The sequence below is a fragment of the Halichoerus grypus genome, chromosome 4 (assembly GCF_964656455.1).
Source record: "Halichoerus grypus chromosome 4, mHalGry1.hap1.1, whole genome shotgun sequence".
Taxonomy (NCBI): Eukaryota; Metazoa; Chordata; class Mammalia; order Carnivora; family Phocidae; genus Halichoerus; species Halichoerus grypus.
Genome location: NC_135715.1, coordinates 75583072 through 75610654, shown reverse-complemented (window position 1 = coordinate 75610654; position 27583 = coordinate 75583072). Strand labels below are relative to the sequence as shown.

The 27583-nt window shown below is 42.1% G+C and overlaps 1 protein-coding gene across 7 annotated transcripts in view; it reads right to left on the bottom strand.

Annotated features, from left to right (window-relative positions):
* The window catches only part of SPATA13 (spermatogenesis associated 13), a 142724-nt gene that overhangs the window by 65266 nt on the left and 49875 nt on the right, over nucleotides 1–27583 (bottom strand). For 4 of the 7 annotated variants that reach the window (XR_013447040.1, XM_036117255.2, XM_078070557.1 and 1 more), the window contains exon 3: nucleotides 14735–16453. Coding sequence is in view for 6 of the 7 variants with exons in the window: in XM_036117255.2 (XP_035973148.1) it covers nucleotides 14735–16453 (1719 nt within the window). In the remaining variant the exon portion in view is untranslated. Of the gene's footprint in view, nucleotides 1–14734; nucleotides 16454–19449; nucleotides 21516–27583 lie in introns of all 7 variants that reach the window. The other 3 variants (XM_036117260.2, XM_078070554.1, XM_078070556.1) reach the window with 1 other exon arrangement.

Sequence of the window (27583 nt, the reverse complement as noted above, 5' to 3'; positions counted from 1 at the left end):
CTGTTGTACAGAGAGGCTAGAAGGAAGCAGGAGGAGAAGGGAAAAGAGAACGGGCAGCAGAGAAGAAGGTCCCGGCTGATTCTCTAGTGGACAAAAATGGAAAGAGGTATCTGTTCACAGCATCACTTGCATTTCAAGTCATGCATGACAGCATACAAACATTCAAATCAATGGCCCCAAGTGCCTTTAGAATCAAGAAAACTAAGTGTTTCTGGATTAGAATACAGGATGGCACCTTCATGAATCATCTCTCTCCCCAAACTGCTTTCTTGTATTAGTGAAGGCCATCCAATATACCCCATACTAGGCATTCTTGATTCTTCCCTGATCTTCACAAGCCCCAGCCCCAGTCACCATGTTCTGTCAATTACTCAATCTAGTTTACTAGATTCAATTCAATTACTCTGCTCCATCGTTTCTCACAGAACTATTCCAATAGTTGCCCAACTGGTTTCCCTGTCACCAATCTACTCTATGCTACTGAAACACACGTTGGATTCTAGCTAGCCATTACCTGGAACAAACCCGAGGCCATTCAAAATCTCGTCCAAGGTCTCTCCAGCTCTGTCTTCAGATACAATTATTCTCCAGCCCATATCAAATGATTCACCATTTAACACATATTTACTTTATGCAATTGTAAATGAGATAAAAGTTGCTCTGCTCTCAGATTATCATTTGCCTTTGTGAAACTGTAAAATTTACCCTTCAAAACTCAGTTGAAATATTACTTGCTGTAGGAAAACTTCATAAACTCCCCTGGGCTCAGAGCTCTTTGCTCCTTTCTGGGCCTCTGTTTAAAACCACTGCAATGTTTACATAGCATTTATTTATTTGTCTCAACATCACGCAAAAGCAGCTGTTCCTATTCTTTCCAAACTCCCCAATACTATGGTAATGTCCTCACAGTCTGAGAGCCTGAGAGGTAATTAAAGATGCTTCATGCATGTGGAAAGGGATGAATGCTGAGGTGGTGGATAAACGAGCAAATAAATGGACAGTTCTGGATGGCAAGGAAGCTGTTTCCTCCCTACATTCATGTATGATTTTATAAAAATGAGCTTGATTTAAGTTATTGCTTAGTTACTAAAACTATGTATTTCAAAATCAATAACCATGTTTTAGGTCAGGACACAACCATCCATTCCTGTCTCTTTCATAACCTGAAAACAAACGGACTACAATTTTCCTTCCCTTACTATCGACAACCCTGTTTTGAAGGCCTCCTATTTCGTTTCAGAGACATGAAGTACATAGGAATGGGATCTTTTCCAACAAAGAAGTGTCTGCTGCTGGCACAAAGTGTAAAAAGAAAGATTTAGGACTTCTAAAACATCTCTTTTCTATATCTTATTTTATTTTTTTAAAGATTTTATTTGACAGAGAGAGACACAGAGAGTGAGGGAACACAAGCAGGGAGTGGGAGAGGGAGAAGCAGGCTTCCTGCCGAGCAGGGAGCCCGATGCGGGGCTCGATCCCAGGACCCAGGGATCATGACCTGAGCCGAAGGCAGATGCTTAACGACTGAGCCACCCAGGTGGCCCTCTATATTTTAGTTTAAGCTTGAAGCATTACCGTATTGGCAGGATTGAAATGGTAAGATGAAGAGGAGACAAGGAACAAAGAGGGCACAGTGATGGGAAGTTGGAAAAAAGAACCCAGAAGAGTCAGAGAAAGTAATGACTTCATGAGGATTCTGTTTTTCTACCAGCAACACTCACTGATGACAGATTGTGTCACTCTCCTTTAAACTTGCAAGGGTCCAGCATATGAACCTAATCAAGAAAACAGTGACCCCAAATTAGAGCTGCTGTTCACCAGGAATGCTTCTATTAAGAGCGGCTCAGCCTGGGGCACCTGGACAGCGCAGTAGGTTGAGCGTCCAACTCTTGGTTTCAGCTCAGGTTGTGATCCCAACAATCCTGAGACAATGAGATCGTGAGATCATGAGACTGAGCTGGGGTTGGGCTCCATGCTACACACGGAATCTGCTTTCTCTCTCTTTCTCCCCCGCACCTGCACACTTTCTCTAAAATAAATAAATAAATCTTAAAAAAAAAAAGAAGAGCAGCTCAGCCTCTCTGTATAGGGACTGTCACATAAGGCAAGACTTACAGACAGCACCAGTGGTGTTTCTTTTTTATTTCTATTGAGGGATATGAGAATGTGTCCTAGTGCAAAATACCTTGAAAATGTTTAATTCGAAACTTGGCAGTGAAAGAATTACAGATGAATAATTTACACCAAAAAGAGTAAAAACATAAAGCAAAGTGTACAACAGAACCTTGCTATAAGTAAATATGTAAAAATTTATACCATACATGAGAGAATGGGGCTGTAATAATGGACCTTAGTCATAAACCATATTTAAGGCTCCACACCTCCTATCTCCCCACCTGTGGCGCTGATCTACAAGAAATGCCATACTATGGACCTGGGTTCACACCAGCCCTACTGTCCGAGGCGGCTTTCTTCAATCCTGTGTCAGAAAGTAAACTACAAAAGAAGTTGTCAGAAAAGGGACTGAAACCCCTTTGCTGAGCTGCCAAGCCCATCCTAAGTAGTCTCCAAAAAACCCACCTAAAAAAATCTAGAGGAAAGACTCTGATTTGGGCAAGACCAGCTGTGGCAGGAAGTGGCCCAAGCTCAGTGGAAAGAAGGCTAGTCGTGGAGTCAAAAGAGAAAACAGAATGGAAATTCATCAAAGGCCTGTGATACCAGCACTTACCGATCCCATCTCATTTAATTAAAACACCCTCTGCAGGGCGCCTGGGTGGCTCAGTCAGTTAAGAGTCTGCCTTCAGCTTGGGTCATGGTTCCAGGGTCCTGGGATTGAGCCCCACATCAGGCTCTCTGCTCGGCAGGGAGTCTGCTTCTCCCTCTCCCTTTGCCTGTGCTCTCTAATAAATAAAATCTTTAAAAATAAATAAAATAAAATACCCTCTGCAGTAGATACTTACACTTCTGTTTTACAGATCAGAAAGATTGTGAGGTTCCACTAACCATCAGGAAACAGCAAATGGTTAGAACTTAGGTCTATGTGTTTCTGGGCCTTCCTCCCCATTCTGAGACCTGGCTCTGGGGAGCTGCTACTCAGCAGCTGTGTGATTCTGACAGGAGGGTCCTGTGACCTTCCCAAGCCTCAGTTTACCCATCTTTTAAAACAAATACAACAATGCTGGCCTACTCTGCAGGGAGGCTGTGAGAATCAAATGCAACAATGTTATGTGAAGGACTTTAATTAGCTGCAAAAGCGTCATATAAAAATGCAAGAGGTTACTACTGGTACTTGTATTCTTGCTTTTTCTTTTCTTTTCTTTTCTTTTTTTAAGATTTTATTTATTTATTTGACAGAGAGAGACACAGCGAGAGAGGGAACACAAGCAGGGGGAGTGGGAGAGGGAGAAGCAGGCTTCCTGCTGAGCAGGGAGCCTGATGCGGGGCTGGATCCCAGGACCCTGGGATCATGACCTGAGCCAAAGGCAGACGCTTAATGACTGAGCCACCCAGGCACCCCTATTTTATTTTTCTGATACATTTATTTTTAAGAGACATTTACATTTTTAGAGTTCCAAGAGAGCTGGTAAAATTCCAGTTTCCAGCAGTGGTTGGAGCAATTGCTATACTGACACTCCTCAACATATTTTTTTTTTTTTTAGATTTTTAAAAAAAATTTTAAGTAATCTCTATACCCAACATGGGACTTAAACTCACGACCCTGAGATGAAGAGTCACATGCTTCACTGACTGAGCCGGCCAGGCGCCCCTTTCTCAACGTATTTTGGACCAAGTTCTTCATTCCACCATTTCCTGATGAAAAGTTTTAATTTCACTATTTTGCCAAAAGGGATTTTTGTTTGTATTCTGTAAAAATTCACACCCAAATGATAATAGAGTTCAATGAGAAAAACAGGATTACAGGCTACCTTTAACTTTTTCAGGAATAACTCTCTTTCCTAAATCAAGAGTTAACTGGGGTAGATCCCCTGGAAGAGAAATGTCCAAACCTAAAAAACAGGATACTTAACACCTACAAGAGCCTAGATACTTAATACCTAGAGCCTCAGCCTGGAGAGCGGATCTCAAACTTCAGTGTGGCAAAAATAATTCCCTGGGTAGCATGTCAAAGTCCAGATTACTGGACCTGGACTCTCGTGATTCCAGTTCAGTAGCTCCTGGTGAGACTCAAGAATCTACACCATTAGCTTGCATCCTGGGTATGATCTTCATCCCAAACTTTGAGAAATTCTGGCTAGAAGATCAGAAGTCCCTTGCAAAGTTTAACTGGTGTGTATTGAAGTATCTGACCAAAGGCAGCAATTTTAATAACAAAAATTATGATTATGATAAAGCCAACATTTATTGAATTTACTGAGCATCATTTCATTTAATCCTGGTACATACTATTATCTCCATTTTTAAAGAAACTGAGGCTTAAGTAGGTCAAGGACATACAGCTGGTTAGTAGGGAAACTAGGATTTGAACTCAGACAGCCCTACTAACAAAGCGCACCTATTTTATACCACAGAGCTTCTCCACCACTCAGAAATGCTGGCATTGATGGCCAGCAACCACATCAGTGCTAGTTTCCTAGGAAGTTACCATCTGTGAGTGTTCTTTCCTCTCCAACCCACCTGAGCCCCCCACCCCACCTCAGCTTTACTACTAACATTCTAAATGAAGGCAACATCCCAAATTGTCATTTTGTCCCCCGACTGGCAGCTGTAGGAGAAACATAGATAACATTCAGTTTATATAGCAACATGTGGCAATTTGTGGTTATGCCCTTTTGCCAATTAAACCTACAGTATTCCTTCCGATTGCCATGGCAATGATGTACCACATGAACGTGTCACCAAGCCAACTGGAAAGTGATTTCCAACCTTGGATGCTCTTTGATCTTAATTATTATAGGGAAGCTTAAGATGAGAAAAACGAACCAAGAGAAAAACAAATACACTGGCATCTTAATCATCAAGCTAAAATTTCCCCCTAAAAATACAAACACTACTTTTCTGCATTTTGTGACTGCTGTAAGGTCTTATTATGCCTTTGTCATCCACAAATTAAAACAAAGCACCAAATAAGAGTAAATATTAAAACCCTGACAGATATATAATAATATTGCTTTGTATCATTTAAGTATTTCATGTACTTTAGAAAGCTTAATATGCATAGCATTGATATATTTCATATTATTATTAATGATTAATTATTGATTATAATTGATTATATTATAATTATGATACATTAACATCATTTATACCTGATTACATATTGTTATTATGGTAACTCTATAAAAACTAGGCTCCTGCTCAGATATATAGGTATGTAATTCTGTCTCCCTCTTCCCCCTTATTTTTTAAAATTTTTTTTTTAAGATTTTTATTTATTTATTTGAGAGAAAGAGAGCACAAGCAGAGGGAGAGGCAGAGGGAGAGGAAGAAGCAGATTCCCCACTGAGCACAGAGAATGATGGGGCTTTATCCCAGGACCCTGAGATCATGACCTGAGCCAAAATCAAGAGCTGGCCGCTTAACCGACTGAGCCACCCAGGCACCCCTCTGCCCACCCCCCTCATCTTGTTTTTAATGGGAAAATCCTACTTGATGATATTTCACTAGAGGAAAAAACTGTTCTAGAAATGAGCCACTTTAAAGTTCAAGGATGACATGATTACATGTACATTACATTATTCTTTAGATTTTACATTTTTAGAAAATAATTTTAGAAGTGGCTTTTTAAATTTATAAAGTTCAGTGGCCTGTCAAATATTAAGTACCCATTCAGAAATACTTTGAAACATATCGCTGCAAAAGATATACCTGTTTATATAATGACAAACATGAATCTTTTTTAGGGCAAGTGTCAACTTCAAAAAGACAAAAAATGTTGACTTGATTGTTAAAATAAAAAGCTACTTTAGGGGCGCCAGGGTAGCTCAGTCAGTTAGGTGCCCAACTCTTTTTTTTTTAAGATTTTATTTATTTATTTGACAGAGACAGCGAGAGAGCACAAGCAGCGGGGAACAGTAGAGGGAGAGGGAGAAGCAGGCTCCCCGTCGAGCAGGGAGCCTGATAACGGGGCTTGATCCAAGGACCCTGGGATCATGACCTGAGCCGAAGGCAGACACTTAACCATCTGAGCCACCTGGGCGCCCCAAGGGCCCAACTCCTGATTTCCACTCAGGTCATGATCTCAAGGTCATGAGATAGAGCCTCAGGTCCGGGGCTCAGTGCAGAGTCTGCTTGAGATTCTCTCTCCCTCTGCCCTTCCCCTGGCTCATGTTCTCTCTCTCTCTCTCTCTCTAAATAAAATCTTTAAAAAAAAAATTAAAAAAAAAGCTTTCACATTCTGGCTCATGACCTGCATTTTATGACTTAATATTTCTTTTTTTTTAAGATTTAATTAATTAATTATTTATTTGAGAGCACATGCACATCCATTGCATGCATGAGTGGGGGTGGGGGGTAGAAGAGAGGGAGAAGCAGACACCCCTCACTGAGCAGGGAGCCTGTCTTGGGGCTCAATGCCAGGACCCTGAGATCATGACCTGGGCGGAAAGCAGACACTTAACCGACTGAGCCACCCAGGCACCTCTGACTTAGTATTTCTGCAAGAAATCTTTTTCTGTTTAGTTCTTCGCCTGCAAAAGGAAAACTAAACAAACAGAAAACACCTTAGAAGAACTAAACATAAGCTAGCACAAGGATGACTAACAGAAAGCATATTAATTCTCTTTACAACATCCCGTGTGGGATGCTGCTGAACAAATATCCCCCCCAGGGTTGCTAATACTTAGGGTATATACTGATGGTATAGCAAATGTCCTTGTAACAAAAGGTTAACTTCATTAGAAAAATATTTTTAAAAGCACAAAGGATATATCATATTTTCAAATTATCTTTCCAACTGTAATTGCAATTTCTGTGACTCAAGTTCTAGGGCTTCTCTGTCAGAAAAAATTGAGAACTCAGTGGGGTATGGAAACCTATATTCTCTGTAACGTAAAAACTGTGGACCATTTAACAAATGAAGCTGGGATAACTGGATGTCCATATGTAAAAAAAAGAAAAAAAATAATAACCTAGACCTTTACCTCACATTGTACACAAAAATTAACCAAAAATGGAGCATATGCCATTTAAGAAACAAAACAAATGAGCAAAGGAAAAAAGAGAGATAGAGGCAAATCAAAAAACAGACTCTTAACTATAGAGAACAAACCGATGGTGACCAGAGGGGAGGTGGGTGGGGGATGAGGGAAATAGGTGAAGGGGACTAAGAGTACACTTATCATGATGAGCACTGAGTAATGTATAGAATTGCTGAATCATTATATTGCACACCTGAAACTAATATAACACTGTAAGTTAACTATACTGGAATTAAAATAAAAAACATAATTTAAAAAAAAAAAGGAGCATATATCAGGTGTAAGAGCTAAAACTAACATTTCCAGAAGACAGGAGAAAATCTTGGCGATTTTTGTCAATACAGAGATTTCTACTTTCCAAAAGACCCAATCAAGAAAATAAAAAGACAACCCAGAGACTGTGAGAAAACATTTGCAAGTCATATATCTGATAAAGGACTTGTATCTAGAATGTATAAAGAAATCCTACTGCTCAATAAAACTAAAAATGCAGTGACAGTATGAGCAGAAGATCTGAATAGACACTTCACCAAATAAGATAAAAGAATGGCTAATAAACAAGATGATCAACAGCATTAGTCATTAGGGAAATGCTAATGAAAATCAAAGTGAGATACCACTACATACCCACTTGAAGGGCTAGAATCCAGAATAGTGATGATACCAAGTCCTGGCAAGGACACAGAGAAACTGGCACCCTAATACATTGCTGGTGGGAATCTACAATGGGACAACTGTTTTAGAAAACAGTGTGGCAGTTCCTCAAATGGTTAAACATAGAATCACAAATGACCCAGAAACTCACCTCCTACTTACCTACCCAAGAGAATGGAAACATATGTCCACACAAGACTTATACATAAATATTGATAGCAGCATTATTCATAACAGCCCCAGAGGGGGAACAACTCTAATGTCTAACAACTGATGAATGGATAAACAAAATGTGAGATATCCATACAACTGATTATTATTCAGCCTTAGAAAAGAAATTAAGTGAGGGGTGCCTGGGTGGCTCAGTTGGTTAAGCATGTGCCTTCTGCTCAGTTCACGATCCCAGGTTCCTGGGGTCAAGCCCCAAATCAGGCTCCCTGCTCAGCGGGGAGCCTGCTCCTCCCTCTCCCTCTGCCCCTTCCCCTGCTGGTGTGCTCTCTCTCTCCTCTCTCTCTTAAATAAATAAATAAAATCTTTAAAAAAAGAAATTCAGTGCTGATATACGCTACAACATGAATCAGTGTTGAAAACAATATACCAGGTGAAAGAAGCCAAACACAAAAGACCATATTATATGATTCTATTTCAATGACATATCCAGAAAAGTATAATCTATAGACACAAAAAGTAGATCAGGCACCAGGGATGGAACAGGGAGTGACTGCAAATGGATGTGAGGTCTCCCTCAGGAATGATGGAAATGTTCTAAAACTAGACAGTGGTGATGGCCACACAACTCCAAAAAATTTACTACAGATCACTGAATTGCTCACTTAAAAAAAAAATATTGAGACAGAATGCAGATCAGTAGTGGCCTGGGTTTTTACAGGAGCAGGAATTGCCTGCACAGGGCACAGGGGAACTTTCTGGCGTAATGGAAGTGTTCTATAACTTGACTGTTTTGGGGGCTGCACGACTCTATAAATTTCCTAAAAATTACCAAACTGTATATTCACAACTGGTGAGTTGCATGTTATGCAAACTATACCTCAATAAAACTCCTAAAAAGCCTTGGGCAGATTCTCTAAGGTCACTACATTTTCTTCTATAAATGCAACCTCCTATTTCTGGTTCTAGGGATGGTCCTGTGAAATAGCTGTGGATCATTTCTAATCTCCAGAAGAATTGTTGATGTCTCCAAATAGCTATTTGAGGAACACAAAGAGTCATACCTACGTAATCTACAGAGTCAAAACTAGGTAATGTATCTATATCTCTGATTAAATCACACCAAAAACAGCACCTTGGAGCTATCGTTATGTGTTAAGTACCCATCATCCTCATCAAACTCCAAAATTTGTAATTCATGTTGAAATTGGGCCTGAATTTAGTCCCTGCTCACCTACTGCATTACTCCAGTACTGAAGTTGGAGGGAAGTTTTACTTTCGTGACACTGTACCTTGTGGTGCCACAAAATACCCTCTTTTTTATGAGTCGGGAACAACAACGCAAGTAGCGGTTCTCAGGTGGGGGCCACCCCAGTGGGTGGTGGGCAAGCTAAAATCAGCACTTGCAGAGACTGGAGGACACCATGAGTGGTGGGCCAGGCCAAGTTGAAACCCTGCGTGGTAAAAACAATTTGTATTCTACAAAATCTCCCAGTCAAGCACTCCAGTTGCTTTAACTTTATAAGACTGGGTTGTACAATGGCTTCCAACAATTTTGAAGCTACAGTCCCTGAGGAAGAAAATGATAAAACCCTAAAACACTGGAGTGTTCAAGTAAACAGAGGCTCAGAAAAGGAAAGGGATTTCGCACTAGGAGCCAGCATGTTAGTGGAAGGGCTAGGATAATAACCTGAATTCAGCTCCAGTCCATTGTTTTCATGGCTTGTTTGATTACCGATTCCAACACAAGAGTATGCTCCTGATCGCCCCATCATCTTTGACTTCTCTCTCCCCCAGAACATTCAAATGCTAATTAAAAATAAACTGTGAAATCATTTTGAAGTGTAACCTCTCCTCTCTGTTTTCATGGTTTTAATACAGATCTCATTACCTCTGAACTAGACTATTGAGGAATGCTCTCTCCCAGGACCGCCCCCATCCCAATCCTCTCTATGTAGCTGGTCCCCTTCTGCGGTCCCTGGTAAACACCTCTCTGGCTTTCTCCTGCCTGCAGGGTAAAGTCCAAGCTCCAAGCAAGGCCCTTTTTAACTCTGTACAGATCTAACTTTCCAATCTTATCTCCCACTTCTCCACCCAACCACCCTGTACAAAAGTTATGGTGAGCAACGTGCAGTTCCCTTAGCACCACAGATCAGCATCTTTGTGGACACTTACTATATGCAAAGCTCAGTGCTGAGCTCTCTACCTGCATCATCTCATTTTATCTTCACAACAACCCCATGTGATAGGCAGGTACTCTAGCTACTCCCAGTTTACAGGGGAGGAAAATAAGGCTTAGATAACTCTTCTGGCTGACTCCCTATGTCAACAGTACCTCCTCCCTCCCCCATGCTCTTCCAGTTGGCCTGGAAGACCCTGCCGCTCCTCAACTGCTGCCCCCTGCATCCCCCATCCTGAGCTTCTTCAAGACCTCACACACTTCTCTTTCCCCAGTTATGCAACTCTACCCAAGGTTAATAATTCGGTCTTTGGTGCTTTCATGGTACTTTGTACATTCCTCAGCTGAAACACCACACTACATCATAATTATTTGTATACATTCCAATCTACCAATTAGAATGTGGATCTATAAGAACAAGAATAGCCTTTTTTCTTCAACTCTTTCTTTTCCTTATATCTGGCATATATATCAGGTAGGTAAATACCGAATGACAAGGTACATTAGTCTTTATAATGTGTTGTTTCATTCACTCCTTTTCCTTCCTTCCTTATATATTCTATTTCCATCCCCACATTTCAGAGCCTTATTACCTCTGAGCTCTCTCTGGCAATAAATTCCTGATAGCTTTCCCCCGGTCACCTTTCTTTCCAATTCTCTTCTATACCAATGGTGGATTAACTTCCCCAAAACGCAGTTCTGTGCTTGGCTCTTCGCTATTCAAAAACATCTTTGACTCCATGGTGCTTACCAAGTAACGTATAGATAGAGATTGTTTACTCTAAATTCAAGAGTGTGCATGATCTGGGCTTAATGATTTCATCTTAACTTGGATCATTCCCCTACACCAAACCAAATTATGTTACTTCCTATTCTCTCAAATCACATAAAATCTCTGCATATGTGACCACTGAAACTATATGTAGACATCTCGCCTTCTTCAAATCAGTTTCCTTCCTTGATTTGATACATGGGTAAAAACTACAACTCTTCTGAAATCCCACAGCATATGGTTTTACCTCTTTTGTGAGATTTAATCTATTCTGCACAGTTCTAATAAGATTTAGATACATCTTAGCTCATTTATAATGTCCTTGACATCCTTATAGAGCTACATCTAATTTGAGTGTCTTATACCTGGTAGGTGCTCAACAAATTTGCTTTGGTGCAATACTGAATGAACATATAAATTTTAGGTCATGCTAGAACCTAACTCTCATGCTTTAAAAAAAAAAATTAATGTGAAGTCAAACTAACTGTTTGAAGATCTTCACAGTCCTCCCTAAGACTATAACGCAGTCAAAAAACACTTTTGGAAAAATCTGATCTTAATGCACCCCTGTTTCAAGAAGTCAGGTCAATCTAGGATAGAAAAATCATCTAAGTGGATAGTAATCATCGCACACTGAGAGCCAGTGTTAAGCATTTTAACAGGCATAAATTTAACAGGCACAAATCCCCTGGTTCCTACAACAAACATCCAAGGCAAGATGAAGCTATCCCACATTCTGCCCTTGAGAAGACTGCGGCCAGGAGAAGCTCAGCAGTTCACTCAATGGAGGGCATCTTTAGAACGGCAGAGCCAGGATTCCAACCAAACTAAAAATAATAATAATAATAAAATAAAATAAAAATCTACTGAAAGACTAAAGCTCCCTCTCAAGGAGTTACAATGGATTTTCATCATTTAAAAGAGTTCCAGGGCATCTGGGTGTCTCAGTTAAATGTCCCGACTCTGGATTTCAGCTCAGGTCATGATCTCGGGGTCATGGGATTGAGCCCCGAGTGGGGCTCCGTGCTCAGCTCAGAGTCTGCTTGAGGTTCTCTCGCCCTCCCTCTGCATCTCCACCAACTGGTATGTGAGTGTGCACACCCTCCTGCTCTTGCTCTCTAAAAAAATAAATACAATCTTTAAAACTAAATACATAGGGGCGCCTGGGTGGCTCAGTCAGTTAAGCATCTGTCAGGGTCCTGGGATCGAGCCCCGCGTTGGGCTCCCTGCTCAGCGGGGAGCCTGCTTCTCCCTCTGCCTCTGCAGCTCCCCCTGCTTGTGCTCACTCTCTCAGATAAATAAATAAAATCTTTAAAAATAAAAATAAATAAATAAAAGAGCTTCACCTACAGCATATTTCAACATTACCACAAATTTCTGAATCTATACTGCATGACTAAGGACGGGGTCCCTTTCCTAGTGACCTAATTCACCCAATGGAGCTATTCTAGGACTTGGTAGGAAAACCAGCAAGAACACTCTAAATTCGTGTGCCTATACCTTTATCAGGGGACAGGGGGCACTGTCCCCAGTATAAATACTCAGTTGCATTTTTAAACTAAAACAATTTTAGGGTCCTTCAACTGATCATTACTCTTACAAAAAAACTTACCACTAGGTGGCAGAAGTATAAAGTTAACAAGGTGATTTTTCTACAATGCTTCATAAAGGAAGAGTAGGGGAATATTTCCCACCCTTTTTCCACAGTAATACAAAATCCTGTTAAACTGTTAATAGTTTTTCAAAGATTATTTTGTCACTTTGAGAGTGTCATGTTATAAATAAATGGTTCTAAATTTAAAAATTATTACTCCTTACTGAAAACTGCATTATAATACTTATTTTAAATATCATAATATATATAGATTTCAACTTTTTTTATACTCAACACTAATCATAACTTCAACTAGCTTTAAAGATAGAAGTAGAACCATACTTTCAATGAATTAAGTACAGAATAACACACTGTACGCTAAAATATATTGAGACTGTAATATAATTTTGTGTAATGCTATATAAGATAGACAAAAACTGCTTTATAAATCATAAAGGTTGGAGTTCCTGCATTTTGTAAGGTGTTTTTCTGTTTGTTTCATTATGCTTGTATTTTGTTTCTAAATGTCAAAATAAAAGAGAAGGCTTCAGGGTGTATTTTACCATATATATATATATGACAAATATCATATATATATTTTACTTCTCTGCAAGTAACACTGAAGATGACCAATATGTAAAATGCAAGTTGGGCAAAATCATCATTATATTTTTCTTCACGACATTTACTTTAAAAGCACAAGAGGAAGCCTGATATGCTTGATAAGAATTTTAAGGAAATAAATGCAACTTCAAAATGTGATAAACATCTTGAGGCAAATTTGTCGAATTATCTGTACACATGTGTGGACTCCTGATGACTTGTGCCCTGCTTTCTATCTTTGGTGATCCCTTGTGGGTAGAAATTAAATTATATATGATTAAATTATATATAACTATATATAATTAAATTACACTTGGCAAATATATGGGTAAAGCTATATAATGATCAAAATAATTCTGAAAAGTAAGTTAGAAACTATCTCTTGCATATGTTGACTTAATATGCACTCAGAAAGAAAATATTTTAATGATGATTTTTTACTAATTTTATTAAGCAGAAAATAAAATCTCCATGTTTCATATAAAGAACCTCTAGACCTATGCAAATCTTTTATTTTGGAGCAGGGGGGTGGGGGGTGGGGGTGGTTCTAAACCATCAGTAGGGCAGGTTGGGTGTTTGGTAGAAGGAATTATGCTTCTTCTTATCATCCACAGGCTATCCTGGCTTCCAAGTTTGCAAAAGCTGTTGTGTAATCATTCATCTACAGGCATTAGAACAAAACCGAGGTCCTCTCCAGGGATCAGTGGGAAGGAACAGCTGCTAGGAGATTATTTTCTATGGCAAGCACCAATTTATACCTGTAAAACAGTCTAGAAATGTATGTGAAGAATAGTTGGCAATATATACACATGAATGCATTTCCTCATCTTTCAGCTCTGTAATGTACTGAATGCATTTAGAAATAAGTGAAAATTATACAGTAAGGGAAAGTTGTCTGGATGCTTGACAGGATATGAAAAGAACATTGCTCCTGTAGACTTGACAGTTATTAGTTGATCTGATTCATGAGATGCTTATGTTCTACTCTAAAAATAACTGCAATAACAGTCATAAAAATTTCTTTGAACCATCATCACTCAGGGGTTGACAGGTATTAAACTGTAGGTTTCTAATTCGTTCCTAGAAAATAAAAGATTTAGAACATATAATGGTATCTTAACACAAAGAATCTCATTTATATGTAGTCTGTTGGAAAGGACACAGCAACAATTTAAAATATTAAGAAAACTATGGGTAATAAAAAAATGTTTCAAAAAACAAAATTTTGAGAGCCCCTATTAAATAGCTGCATACAGTGGAAGAGAGGTCTCTATCAACATTTTCCCCCCAGAATCTAGCATGTGGTTGGTCCTCAGTTAAGTATCTTTTGAATGAATGGTGGGGCAAGTGCCATCTCAAGGAATTTGGTAGAGTAGCAGTTCCTTTCAAAAGAGATAAAGATGACAGCACCTTGACAGGAATAATCACGATGGCAGTCCAATCAGCACAGGGCCGCCTGCCTCTCTGGCAGGTGAAGCAAAAAGGGTAAATGCCAGGGGAAACACCCCAGCGTACGGGCAACCTCCAGGAGAGATGAAAGGTCAGTGCTGGGACAGGCACCCCTTCCGCAGCAGGTTACCTACCAGAGGTCCCTGCTCTGCCCTTACCTCCTCCCTCCTTTCCTCTGGACCCGACGCCAGGTGGGGGCTCAGCTGAGGGTGGCTGCTGGCGCCGTCCTCACTGCCTTTGTCACACGCGGCTTGCACAGAATCCTGGGAGGTCACAGGCCCCTCTGCCCTTTCTTCACTGTCCACTGAAGTGAGGGACAGCGCACTGAGGCTGCTGGGACACGTGGCATTTCCCGCGCCTGGGCTCTGAGGGCTAGGGGGCTTGGGTGTGGTAGGCCTTGCGGGGGTGAGCGGCTGCTCGGGTTCGAAAGTAAACTGGCTGCCAGCTTGGCGTTCGTCGGAGTCCTGGGCAACCGGACTCGCTGAGGCGCTGCCAGCGCAAGGACGGGCACTTCCGGCCGCCCCGCAGCCTGTGGCTTCCAGAGGAAAGACGGCCGTGTCCACGTCCACCTGGGGGCTCGGAGCCCCAGCCGGGCCGCACCCCGAGCCGGCGTGCGCACCTGCGCACCTCCTCCACTCGCGCTCAGCGCTGGTGGACACGCGGCGGGAGTAGGCGTCGTGCAGCCGGCTGTGCACCTGCAGCCTCTGGCTCGCCTCGCCGGGCGAGGGCGCCCCGCTCCTGGGGCTCTCTCTCCTCCAGGCCGCGTCGGTGGCGCTGCTCACAAACCTCAGGACTCTGTCAAAGTCCTTGGCCCGCAGTGGGCTCTTCCAGCGTTTCGTCCTCCTCTCGGACCCACCGAACTTTTCCGAGTCGGCAGATGAACTGCTTAGCGTCCGTCGGGGCGCTGGCTTTTCAGGCGCCCCCTTGAGGTCCGTGAGATTTGAGGTGGACTTCCGTTTGAAGGAGCTCTTCTTCAGAAAGTTCAAGTTATCCGTGCTCTTGCTTTTCCTGTAGATGCTATTGTTCTCGGAGTCCTTCACTAGGATCTCACACACGGTGGGCTCCTGGGTGACAGGGGCCAGCGGCCGGACGTGGTTCTGGGACCCTTGATGCTTCTCGCAATCCAGGAGGCTGATGCGGCCCAGGCCATAGGCGCGGCGGATGCTGCGGGACCGATGGGTGCTCCTCTGGAAGGCGTCGTCGGCCTCCTCGGGGTCGGAGCAGTCCGACGCGCCCCCTGGCCCTACCTTCGGGGCGTCACTTGCTGGTCCCGAGGAGGGGCACCTGCTGGTTTGCATTCCGACTGCAGCACCGTTTGGGATGGGTTTCCCTGGATCACGTTCCGGGGGGTCTTCCTTTGCCGCATCTGACCCCTCTCGGTTCTGAATTCCTTGAAGGACGGAGGACTTCAGTTTTTTGAAAGATCCCATTTTCCGAAAGGAGGCAAGGGCATTCCAGGTGGAGGAATTTCCCATCAGGACCATGGAGCGGGGCCTCTCCGGGTTGGTGCTGGTCCTCTTCCTACTCACGGAGAAGAGGCGCATGAGCTTAGCAGGGCTGAGTCTGGCCTCCTGGGCTTCCACCTCCCCGCAGTAGCTGCTGCTGCAGCCTCCATTCTGACATGCTGGGTAAGTCACCATTTTGGGGTCTTTGGGATCAGAGACAGAACATGGGATAGCGGCAAGTCGCCCATGGCCGTTCTGGGCTGTTGTCATGTTCTCGGGGCTGGGAGCCCGTGGCCACAAGGCAGCTGGGTTCAAACCCACATGCACATCCGCATCCACAGGCCCCAGATGCGTATCTTCATCTCCGAGGCTGCTGCCAGCCTGGCTTTCACACCTACGGTGCGCATCAGGCTCCTCAGTTGTGGCCACTGCCTACAACAGAAAACAAAGCAGGGATTTAGTTATTTTCCCCCACAGAATAACCTCTATGAACAGTGGCTTGTTATTTTGTTTAAGAATTCTGAAGACAAAAGAAGCACGCCTTGTGACAGGGCTGATCAGTTCAAAACTATTTTAAATTAAAAATTTACCTTTCCTAATTCATTTCACAATGAATTAAAGGGAAGAATGCAAATACACATTCCTTAAAAAAAAAAAAAAAAGATAATTATGGGTTGTGCATTCAATGTAAATTCTCAAATCCAGTGAAAGTTAAGTAAAACTTTTGAAAAATTGCTGGAATGCAAAGGCCAGGGCATCATTCAACACTGGGTCTTCTCTTTATTTGAAATAGAAGAAATTTTTAATTATCAAAATAAAAAAGACAGCAACAACTACTTCAAAATGTGTCACAGTGAAATATCAAACTATATTAAATTTAACACAGCTAATAGGCAGATTGAGTGCTTAGTATATGCAAGCGCGAGTACAAGGAGCTGCAGCAGAGACCAAGATGCTCTCTGTTGCCTGTCTACAAAATACCCGAAACTCTACTGAGAGACAAAGTGCTACAGGGACACATGAGTGGAAGGGACAAACTGAAGTTGTATGAGGTCTGGCTTTGTGAATGAAACCGCATTAGTGAGGGGCCTCTGTCAACAGGATTCTTACTGGCTGGGGAATGGAGAAAGATCAGGATAATACTTAAATATTAGAAATTCAGACACAAAAACTCAAATTAAACAAATGTTGCACCTTCTTCTTTCCTCCCCCATGCCTGGAAGCCCACCACACACCTGCTGTCCATGCTCTCTCCCCCTAGTGAAGATGTTGCTCTCCTTACCCTTTGCCCTTCGGGCCAAGACCTGCTCAGCCTGGGAGGGCCAGCTTAAATGTCAGTCACCCTGTTCTCAATGAATGATTAGTCAATGAAGGAAGATAGGAAGGAGTGTGATAATAACTCATAAAGGACTACCACTCACTGAGTGTTTATTACTACATGTCAGGCCCCTGTGCTAAGTGTTTTAAAAACAACATGCCACTGAGTACTCATACAAACCTGCAAGATCAATAACTTTCATTTTATAGATAATCGAATGAACACTTGGGCAGGGGGTGCTGGGGGTTCCTGCAGCTCTCCCCTCCAAAGCTTATGATCCTCTCCACTACTTCAAACTAATGAACAAAGAAGAGAGGCAGAGCTGGGATATGAACCCCAGGGGTGTGACACCAAGTTCAGTACCTTATGATATGACCCCAACTCAAGTCAAATCCCAGATATCCTTATGCCAGTCAAGGCCACTATTCCAAAGGCAATATTAAAAGCAGAAGAGAAAAAGAAGGAGAAAGGTGTATAAAATTAAGGTTAGGTCCCAATTTAGCTTAGTCCTCTCAAGTGCAGAAGAAAATGGGATCTCGTGCAAAGAGGTCTCATCTGATTCTACTCTCCAAATTCTCTGCTGGGTTCATTTTTATTTGCCCCTATGTCGTGCCCCTTGAGGAATTCCCAGGGAGTCACAGTCAAAGGGTTGATTCCATCTGGGACCAGGGAAGCTGCATAGATTTAGACCCCTGGAGCCTTTCTGATGTCCATTTACCCAATTCCATTACTCAGAAGCCTAATGGGGCTACCACATGCCGTCTGCAGTTTAATGTTCTCATGGAGAAATTAGGGAGCCTTAAGAGCTGTGGGTTGCATTTGAATGAGCCATAGAAGCAGAAACTTGAATCATCCCCCACTGAGGCTGGAAGTAAATCTATAACCAGTTGCAAAATGAGTCTAACACTAAGTACCACCTGTCCACCGTCAGCTACTCTGGGAGGGACAGGGCACTGTGGTTGTTTCAACTTCTCACAATCTTGAAACGAAGCAGACAGTTTATGCAAACATCAAGTCCAGTCACAGACACTGACTGATGGCATATTACATAATTGTAATGGCCGTGTTATGACTTGCACTGGATACAGAGGAGCAGACAGGACCCTTCTCTAGTCATCCGGCTGGATGGAGACAACTTACAGACACCACAACTAGAGGGCGCTATGAGACCTTTTATAACCAAGGATGACAGTGTGTTAGGCGGCCCCTGATCAAGGGGTGCTGGCAGTGCTCGATTTTAATGTTGGGTAGTTTGAGAACAGTAATCTGTGCTCCAGTGCCATCTATAAAAGAATAGGTGCCGGGGGCCTGGGTGGCTCAGTCATTGAGCGTCTGCCTTCGGCTCGGGTCATGATCCCAGGGTCCTGGGATGGAGCCCCGCATCGGGCTCCCTGCTTGGCGGGAAGCCTGCTTCTCCCTCTCCCACTCCCCCTGCTTGTGTTCCCTCTCTCGCTGTGTCTCTCTCTGTCAAATAAATAAATAAAATCTTTAAAAAAAAAAAAAAAAAGAATAGGTGCCAACATTTATGTATATGGTATATCAACCAACCGATTAATTCATGAGCCTCTGTTAAGTACAAGAATCTGTGTAGGCCCCATGATAAACTCAAAAGAGTGACAAGGTGATAAACTGTTCTAGATGGGAACTTGGCATGAGCAAAGGAAGATCCAGGAACCCAAATCTGATTGGGAGGCAGTAAACTTGGGTGACCAACTGTCCCAGTTGGCCCGGGGCTGAGGTATTTTACAGGACATGGGACTCTCAGAACTGAAACCAGAGAAGTTCTTGGCAGACTGGGATGACTGGCCACCCTACATTAAGTAGAACTATAATATAGTTGGAAGGATGGCACAGTGTCATGTGGTAGTAGAAATTAAGACGAAAACAGGTTTAGAAAAAGAGCACATCCCTTTAGTCTACACTTTGAGACTGTCCACAGGTGTCATCCTCTTTGGGAATAATTAAGATCCCTTACTCTGTGGATTACAGGCATCTCACCAAATTGCTTTACCAAGACATATTTATAATGATAGGTTTATATGGCTGCCCTCAGAACAAGACTGTGAACTCTTTGAGAGTAAGAACGGTGTGCAACACTTACGTTACTTACCCTGATGTAAAACTGTATCAGTGATCCTGCCTTGTCAAGTCTGTACCGACATTAACAATTCATCAACAATACCACGGTATTTGTCCAATGTGAAGATGTTTAAATTTTTACAACACTAAAAAGTCTAAGTATTTAATAAACTCAAGTTTTAAGATACAGATCTAATAAAATACACACATATCTGATTTCTGATTGGGGCAACATGCTTTTTTAAAAGTCCAGTGACTTAATATTTGGTTCATGCAGCTGAACGACGTGATTGTTGTGTGCTGCTTGGAATGAAACTGAAAATCACGGAAAAAGGCTTTTCCTGGAATTTCCGAGAAACATACCAAGTAGCATTATTTAGAACTAATACTTTGACCTCTATTAACTAACAAGGGTTGCGATTCAATCAGTGGTTTTGTAGCAAGTCTTGTAAATAGTGGGAGCTCTGCCAGAGAGATTTATGAACAGAACTACAAGGAACAATTTTAGATGGGAATATTGTGAAATCCATTGTCTACAAGCTGGATTCTGGGGTATATGAACTTTAGACTAGAACATTTTTTTTCACTCATAATGAGAATTCTTTGAAAACAACTATGACCAGTAATTTTTAAATAAGAATTTATAATACTTGAATTTGAAATTCAGAAATATATATCAGGTTAAATGTACACACAAGGGGGTTTTTGTAATGTGTTCATGTAAATTACAGAAAATGTGACATTGGAGAAAAATATATTGAAACATATTGCAAAATATATTGAAATCTGAAAGTATAAATCTTTGAATCACAGCGCTGTAGAATACTGCCTTCAGGAACATTGAACCCGTTTGTAAAGATTAGGGCACTGGAACCCAGTGGGTCTGAGAGACATGCTCATTGTCAAGCCACCAAAGGTGAAAGCACAGTGAGGCTGGGAATCAGAGGCACCAGCTTTGGGCCCCAGCACTGCCACATACTGGCCCAAACCTGCTGGTCATCCTAGACCTCTTCCTTTCCTTCCAGATCTCATTGGTCACCAAGTCGAAGAGATTCTCCTTCAGATCTCGACAATCCGTGCTCAGTGTGGCTGCCACAGCCTTATTTCCAGTCTTTAGTGCCTTCCACCTGGACACCTGCATTAGCCTCCTGAAAAATCCTGTCACCCCCAAGCCGGCCAGTTCCTTCCCAGAAATTGCCAGTGGAGTCGTGCCACTTCATCTAGTGTCACTGGCTGCCGCCTCGGAACCTCGAGATGTCAGATCTCAGCTGAGCACACAATACCTCTCACTCTGGCCATGCAGAATTATTCAAAGAGAGGCTTTCTCATACCGCTATGCTTTGGGTTATTTCCTTGTTTGCTCTCAGAGACTTCCTCCAGCCATTTTTGTCTGTCTGTATTGTAGAGAAGCACATTCCGAGGTTCCTCTGACAAAGGGCTTCTGGCCAAGTTGGTCAGTGGGAAGCACTGGTGGGAAATGATGCGTGTGGAGAAGGCAGACTCCAGGGTATTTCTCTGTGTGTGTGCTACTGCAGGGGCATCCTCCCCTCCCCCTCCAGCCTATGGTGGGAGCATCTTCCCGCTATTATTGTTCATCTGAGTTCCTTACTCCTCTTCTGTTTCACGGCTGTGTAAACACAATCCCTATTTTAGATTCTCTTTGTTTGAAATACCTAGAGATGTTTCTCTTTTCGTGACTGATAATTATGTGCTTTGCCTAATTAACTTTCATTAATTCACGTCAGCTTTTCCCCAAGGGGAACCCTTTGCTTCCTATCCAATTCAGATGCCCTTTCTCTGTGGGCTCTCTTACACATCACTCCATTTTAGCATTTACCATACTGCTCTGTAATGCTGGTTTCATGGTCTCCTTTCTCTGCTAAACTCTGAAAAGGTTGAAAAGTTCTTTTAAGTCCCAAACCAGGTCTTATTTAACTCTGTATTCTCAGCATTCAGTCAGTTACTGAATGAATGAAGACCACTTCTTTTGCATAGTGTGTCAGCAAAACTTGTGGGGCTGGATCATTCTTAGCCTGAGGGCCGTCCTACGCATTGTAGAAAGCCAGCAGCATTCCCAGCCACTGCCTTCAAACGATGCTGTTAGGAAGAATAGAATGTGAGAGAAAGCTCTGAAAACCACGGAAGTGCTATCAATTAGCTTCAGAATGGTTTCTCAGAACTATTGAAATTTATCATTTCCAATCATAAAACAGTGTTCTATGTACTCTTTGATGGTAAAACAATCTTTAAAATGGTAATATAATAAAACAATCTTTAAAATGGTAATATTGTTAGCAGCTACAGTTTCCTGTGATAGAAAGCTCAACTTTATGTTCTATTACTTTAACAGTTGTATCTAATTTTGTAGATGTTTTGTATACATTCAGTGAAAAAGAAAATTTAATATCATAGGAATGTAAATATTGACATGTTAATTGTAACATTCACTTTTTAACCATCAATACAGATATTTAATTTTAATAGGTAATCAAATTTATCCGAAGTTTACTAATTTGAATGCTCACATTACATAAATTATATATCTGAGTTAATATGACAATGAAGAATTTTATAAATATTTCATAACAAAATATTTTCTAATATTAATGTTGAAATGTATAGATTGATAGCATATACTTCAATCTGTCTCAATGTTAATCAGCAAAATTTGAATAAAAATGTCCAAAGGGGGTCCTAAAGTAACTGTGATTATTAGAAAAGTGATTTTCTTCTGTAAAATTACATTTTCTGTTTAAAATATAAAATGTTTCTTCTATAAGATATGACTTGGAAATATGTAATGCAACCCATACTTTTTTTTTTAAAGATTTTATTTATTTGACAGAGAGAGACAGTGAGAGAGGGAACACAAACAGGGGGAGTGGGAGAGGGAGAAGCAGACTCCCCACTGAGCAAGGAGCCCGATGTGGTGCTTGATCCCAGGACCCTGGGATCATGACCCGAGCCGAAGGCAGACACTTAACGACTGAGCCACCCAGGCGCCTCAATGCAACCCATACTTTAATATTTTCCCTACTCTTAGTTCAAAGAAATTATTTTAACTTATTAAATGTAAAACAAAAGTGAGTTGGCATAAATATTAAGCTGGTACAGCTTTTTATAAATCTCTTTATCCAGGAAATTAAAGTTAAATGAATTCATACTTGGGTAGAGAGTAAGATTCTCTATTTCGTGCCACATATTACCATATTAACCTAAGTCAGATATATATATTTTGTGTAATCTGAGTACCCAAATTATTAACTTCTATAATTTAAACCAAGATGGCTGTGAAAAAAAAAAAAATCACAGATGTGTAACTAAGACACTCCGGTAAATATGAATTTCAAAATATCTGACAACAATAAATACTTTACTTCATTGCAATTATACAGAATTTTATTTTCAGTAAGTTACAGTTTGGGGATTGATAAAAAGAAAGTAATAAGTCTTTCTCATATGCTGAACTTGCCCATTTGATTCTCCCTCTTTCTCTTCCTGTCAGGCCTTTTCCTTCTATTAACCGTTCCAATATCTTTCCCAGAGCCTTACTAAAATCAAGACTCTGAGCAAAAGCTGGAAATTCTAGCACCCTACATTTTATGCACAGGTTGTACTCTAAAGGTACAACAGACAATCTGGTTCCCCCCCCAGACTCTGTCCATGAAACTATATTTAACTAACAATATGGCTACCACTGAATTTAACCATAATTTATAACATTTCCATTGACAAATGTATCTAAGATTCAACTGTGGGTTCTAGATCCAGGGAGGAAGCTGCTTCCCACCCCCAAACTCCCACAGTCTTTAATATAAGACACTCTCCCTCCCTCTCCCTCTCCTGCCCAACCCCCATGTGTACCTGTCTGTCAAAGGACGAATGTCCCTTGCCCATGGATCTGGTATCCCTGGGTCTCTTCTATTGAAGAACTGGGGGAGGATGCCTCAAAAAAGCCAGAGCTCTGGCTTCATTTAAAAATCCAATCACTTAAGTGTTTAAAAATGGAAAGTGTATATAAAAAGGTAACTGTGGATGAGATTGAATCACTGTATCTTTGGGAAAGGTGTCAATTTCATACAAGCATACGATTGTCTTGGCTTGCCTTATCTGGGTTACTAGGCTAAACCACATTCCTGTGGGTGAGATGGGGTTTCCCAATGGGGATAGGTGTTTGCTCTGTCAGTTCAGTAGGGCGGAAGGCGTGGAGAAAATGAGGATTTGCCAAGGCAGGTCTTAGACCAAAGACAGGAAAACCTTCCTTTGATCTCTGAATTGGGGGTCAGGCAGGTCTAGCGAGACATGCTCGGGGTAGGTCTGGATCTGTGGAACAGCTGACGTGATCCCCTGTACTATACTGCCCTGCCATCGCCCCAACACTCAGCAGAGTCCCAGCCTCTGAACCTCCCCTTCCTCCACACCCACTTTAAACCGCAGAGCTGAAAGAGCTTTGGAACACTTCGGGAGAATCATTGCCAAATTAAAGGTCTGAAGATAGCTTGCCTTGATTTCCTACACCTCGTCCCCTATCCACAGTCTTTCTCCTTGTGAGTAAGATTGCAGCAGCAACCACCACAGTTCATGGTTAGGACTACCTAATGCCTGCAACCAACGCCAAAACTGAGGTCACTGCAGAAACTGGACTTCCCTTGCACTTACTATTCAGAGCAAGAAAGTTTTCCAGATGGATGGCCCTAATCTTGAAGGCACTTTGAAGGTCACTGGAGCAAAAACAATGTTTCTGCTTGCTAGAGGCAGGGTTAGCAGAATCTGGAGCGTCATCAGACTCAGTCTAAAACACTTGGTGCAGGCTGCAGAGAAAACCCCCTCTACGGCTCAATGCAGCTTGTAAATACAGTGTTTGGGAAAACATACTTACTAACTGCTTACAAGAGTGTATCTTTGCATTGTATTTTCCCTGCATTTTTTTTTTCTGTTCAAGTTTTTTGTTTTTGTGTTTTGCATGAAATGTGTTTCTAGGCATAGAACCACAATTTATAACACTGCATGTTGGGGAAACGAGATCAAACTTTCAACTCTGTTCTATCCAGCAGCCAAACAGGTTTTAAATTGGGAGTTGCCATAGCAGCCCATTCTGCCATCACTAAGGATAGAGGTCCAAGAAACACTTTCTCCTTGCTCTGTTCAACCAGGTAACCCGTATTCTCACATTTGTTTTCCGCATTAAAGCAGTTGCCAAAATGCCTTACACTGCCTAATTTAAATTGTCTTCTAACTGAACTGACACTTGGATATTGTTTCCCTGTCAGCCCTTCCCGCCTCTTGGCAGACATCCTCCTTGCTCCGTGCTGGGTAACAATGTGGGATTACACCACCGATGAACAAAGCCAGTGGTGACCGGGCAACTACTCCTGAGCAGAGGCCCCCCAACTTACACCTCTGCCCGGGGGACAGCACGGCCCAGCCCGGCAGGAGCTGATCTGTGGTCACTCTGTTCGAGGAGGAGGCTATTCTGGTGAGCCCATCCTCGCGAGACATCATTCATACCTCTGGGGGATGAAGAAGTAACACTGAGGACTTCAGGATTGTGCTGGAACATAAAGAAAACTTCCTGCTGCTAATGGTGGAACCATATTCTCACACTCTCCCATGGCTTGGAAAAGCAAACTGTACTCAACTGCAAGGAAAACCTGACAGAGGACAGAGGAACAGAACCCTGGCAAGGAAGATTCATGGTGGAGAGAAAAGGCGTGCGTTTCAAAGGCTTTCACTGTTGCTGCCAATTTCTCTGCACATATTTGTCCTCCAAAGAGGGACTCACTGGCAACTCAGAGGGCTCCTAGTGGCTTCTTTAGAGTTTGCCATTCTTTCTCCACACAAAGATTTGTGGCCAGAAGCTTCCATGGGATCACATGACCTGCTCCCTCATCACTTGATTTATCTGTTTAGGGCACCTGCTGTGGGAAGGGCACAGCTCTGGGTGCTCACTGACGGCAATCCTCTGCATACAGTCTCTAGTGACGACTGTGCTTCCCATCGATTCTCCGCACTGATCCACTGTGTCCTGAGGGGGCAGTGAGTGTAAGACAAACCATGCTAGACAGCCCTGTCTCTTAGAATCTCGACCCTTCAAAACACCCTACCCCTACCCCAGGGATTTTCCTTTCCTTCCGTTTGCAGCAATTCTGTCTTCCCAGTCAGGTCCGTCCTGTCAGCCTGCAGGGCCTCATAGCCCATCAACTTGACCTACGCCTCCGACATTGAGCCTATGAGGAGACGCGGCCATCACTATGGCCACACCACTCTTTCCTCAGCTTCATTCACCTGACATGATGTTCCGGCTCTCACAAGCCAGACGCTTCTGGATGCCCGAAAGAATGTAACAGGAGCAGGTATCAGACTCAGGAATACCCTGGCATTACATCCCACAGACATGGCTCCTCCAACAGAAGTAACACTGGGGACTTCAGGATTGTGCTGGAACATAAAGAAAACTTCCTGCTGCTAATGGTGGAACCATATTCTCACACTCTCCCATGGCTTGGAAAAGCAGTGAGTGTAAGAGACAAGCCGTGCTAGACAGCCCTGTCTTAATAATGTCCTAAGATACGTCAGATGCTCCGCAGGGCCTAAAATGAAATGAATACTATAGTCTGTCTTTTGTGGAAAGTTTAAAACCAGTTTAGTTTAGGTGCTAAAAAACAAACAAACAAAAAACAACAACAAACAAAAAACTAAAGGATAAGAAAGACTTAAGTATCTGGAACCTAAAACAAAGAAAGTGAAGTAGTGTGCAAGATGAGACACAGGTTACCCTCTGAGTCCAGGCAAGTAGGAAAGGAACAGATGTGCCTTCTGAGAGCCAGCAAAGAACCAGGGCTGACCAGCTGAGACCCAGGGAGCAGCCATCTCAGTAAGTCCACACCTCAAAGAGTTACAGCGGAATGCAGGTTAGGTGAGAAAGGGCATCAGTCTAAGGCTTGGAATTCCTGGGTTTGGGTTCTTTGCCTTTTACTAGCTTTGGGAACCGGGGCCAGTCACATCCCATCCCGACCTCAGATTTCCCAATGTGATCTTAACATTTCTTTGAGAGTGTTTCATAAGGTTGTTATGAGAAGCAAATGCATTATAAGCAGAATATTCCCATTGAAATTTAACTATGCTCGTAGCATGACACCTTTCTTTGTAAAGCATACATTTTATAGTTAGAGGTTAGTATAAAAATGGCTAATAGGAAATGAAATTCCAGCTCAAAATTTCTAGATCAGAAAATGAAATACTCTGTTAGGAGTTCAATGGATTTATGCCTACTATATAGGTATCTAGACTTAGGCAAAAGTAAGGGATCCCATGCAGTCCATGGGGGTGCAGAAAAGGTACACACATGTGCAAATCACTGCTTCATGACCCACAGATGGAAACCCATTTTGCTCCCTATGGCCATGCTGCCAATTCAAAAGGTCACTGCCAGATGCACATGTAAGCACCAGCCAAGGAATACCTAAATGTGGGTATTTCCCAAAGGATGGATCTGGAACCAAAATATATATTAAATTCCATTATTCCATTTTAAAATCAGCTCTAACTTTTCTCCATACACATGCATAATATATGCCTTAGGACTCTCCCTTACCCTGACAGTGAGATATAAATAACAAAATGTCTCAAAATTTTGACAAGTAGTATTCTAAATGTCAATTTAGGAGTCAAGTGTTCAGAATTTAAAACACATTTTCCTGTAGGATTCACCTATTATCTGCCCAATCTCCCTTAATTCATAATGTAAACAATGTTTCCAATAGTAATATGACTGCTATATTAATAACTGAATTATAAGTATATTAAACTAAATTAGTAATAGCAATTAATAAAAAGAGGAACCTGATTTTTTTGGCTTAGCGGTTCAGATGGTAGAAGTGGAAAAAGGAGAGGAAGAAGAGTTTTGCCCCCTATACGAGAAAGGCCCTTTTGATATTTGGAAATAGGAATGTTTGTCTTTGGCATCCTCTGACCTTCCTCTCTTTACACTCATCATCCTCTGTGAGCTACTCCCACCCCCACTCCCCACCCCGGGGCATGTTCCATTACATAAGAGGTTACTTCTGCCTCTTGGCCACCTTCCTCTGATTTCTCGGGCCAGGAATGTCCTCGATGCCGTGGAGACAAGAGCAAAGCCGCACAGCCCAGCACACGGAAGAAAACCC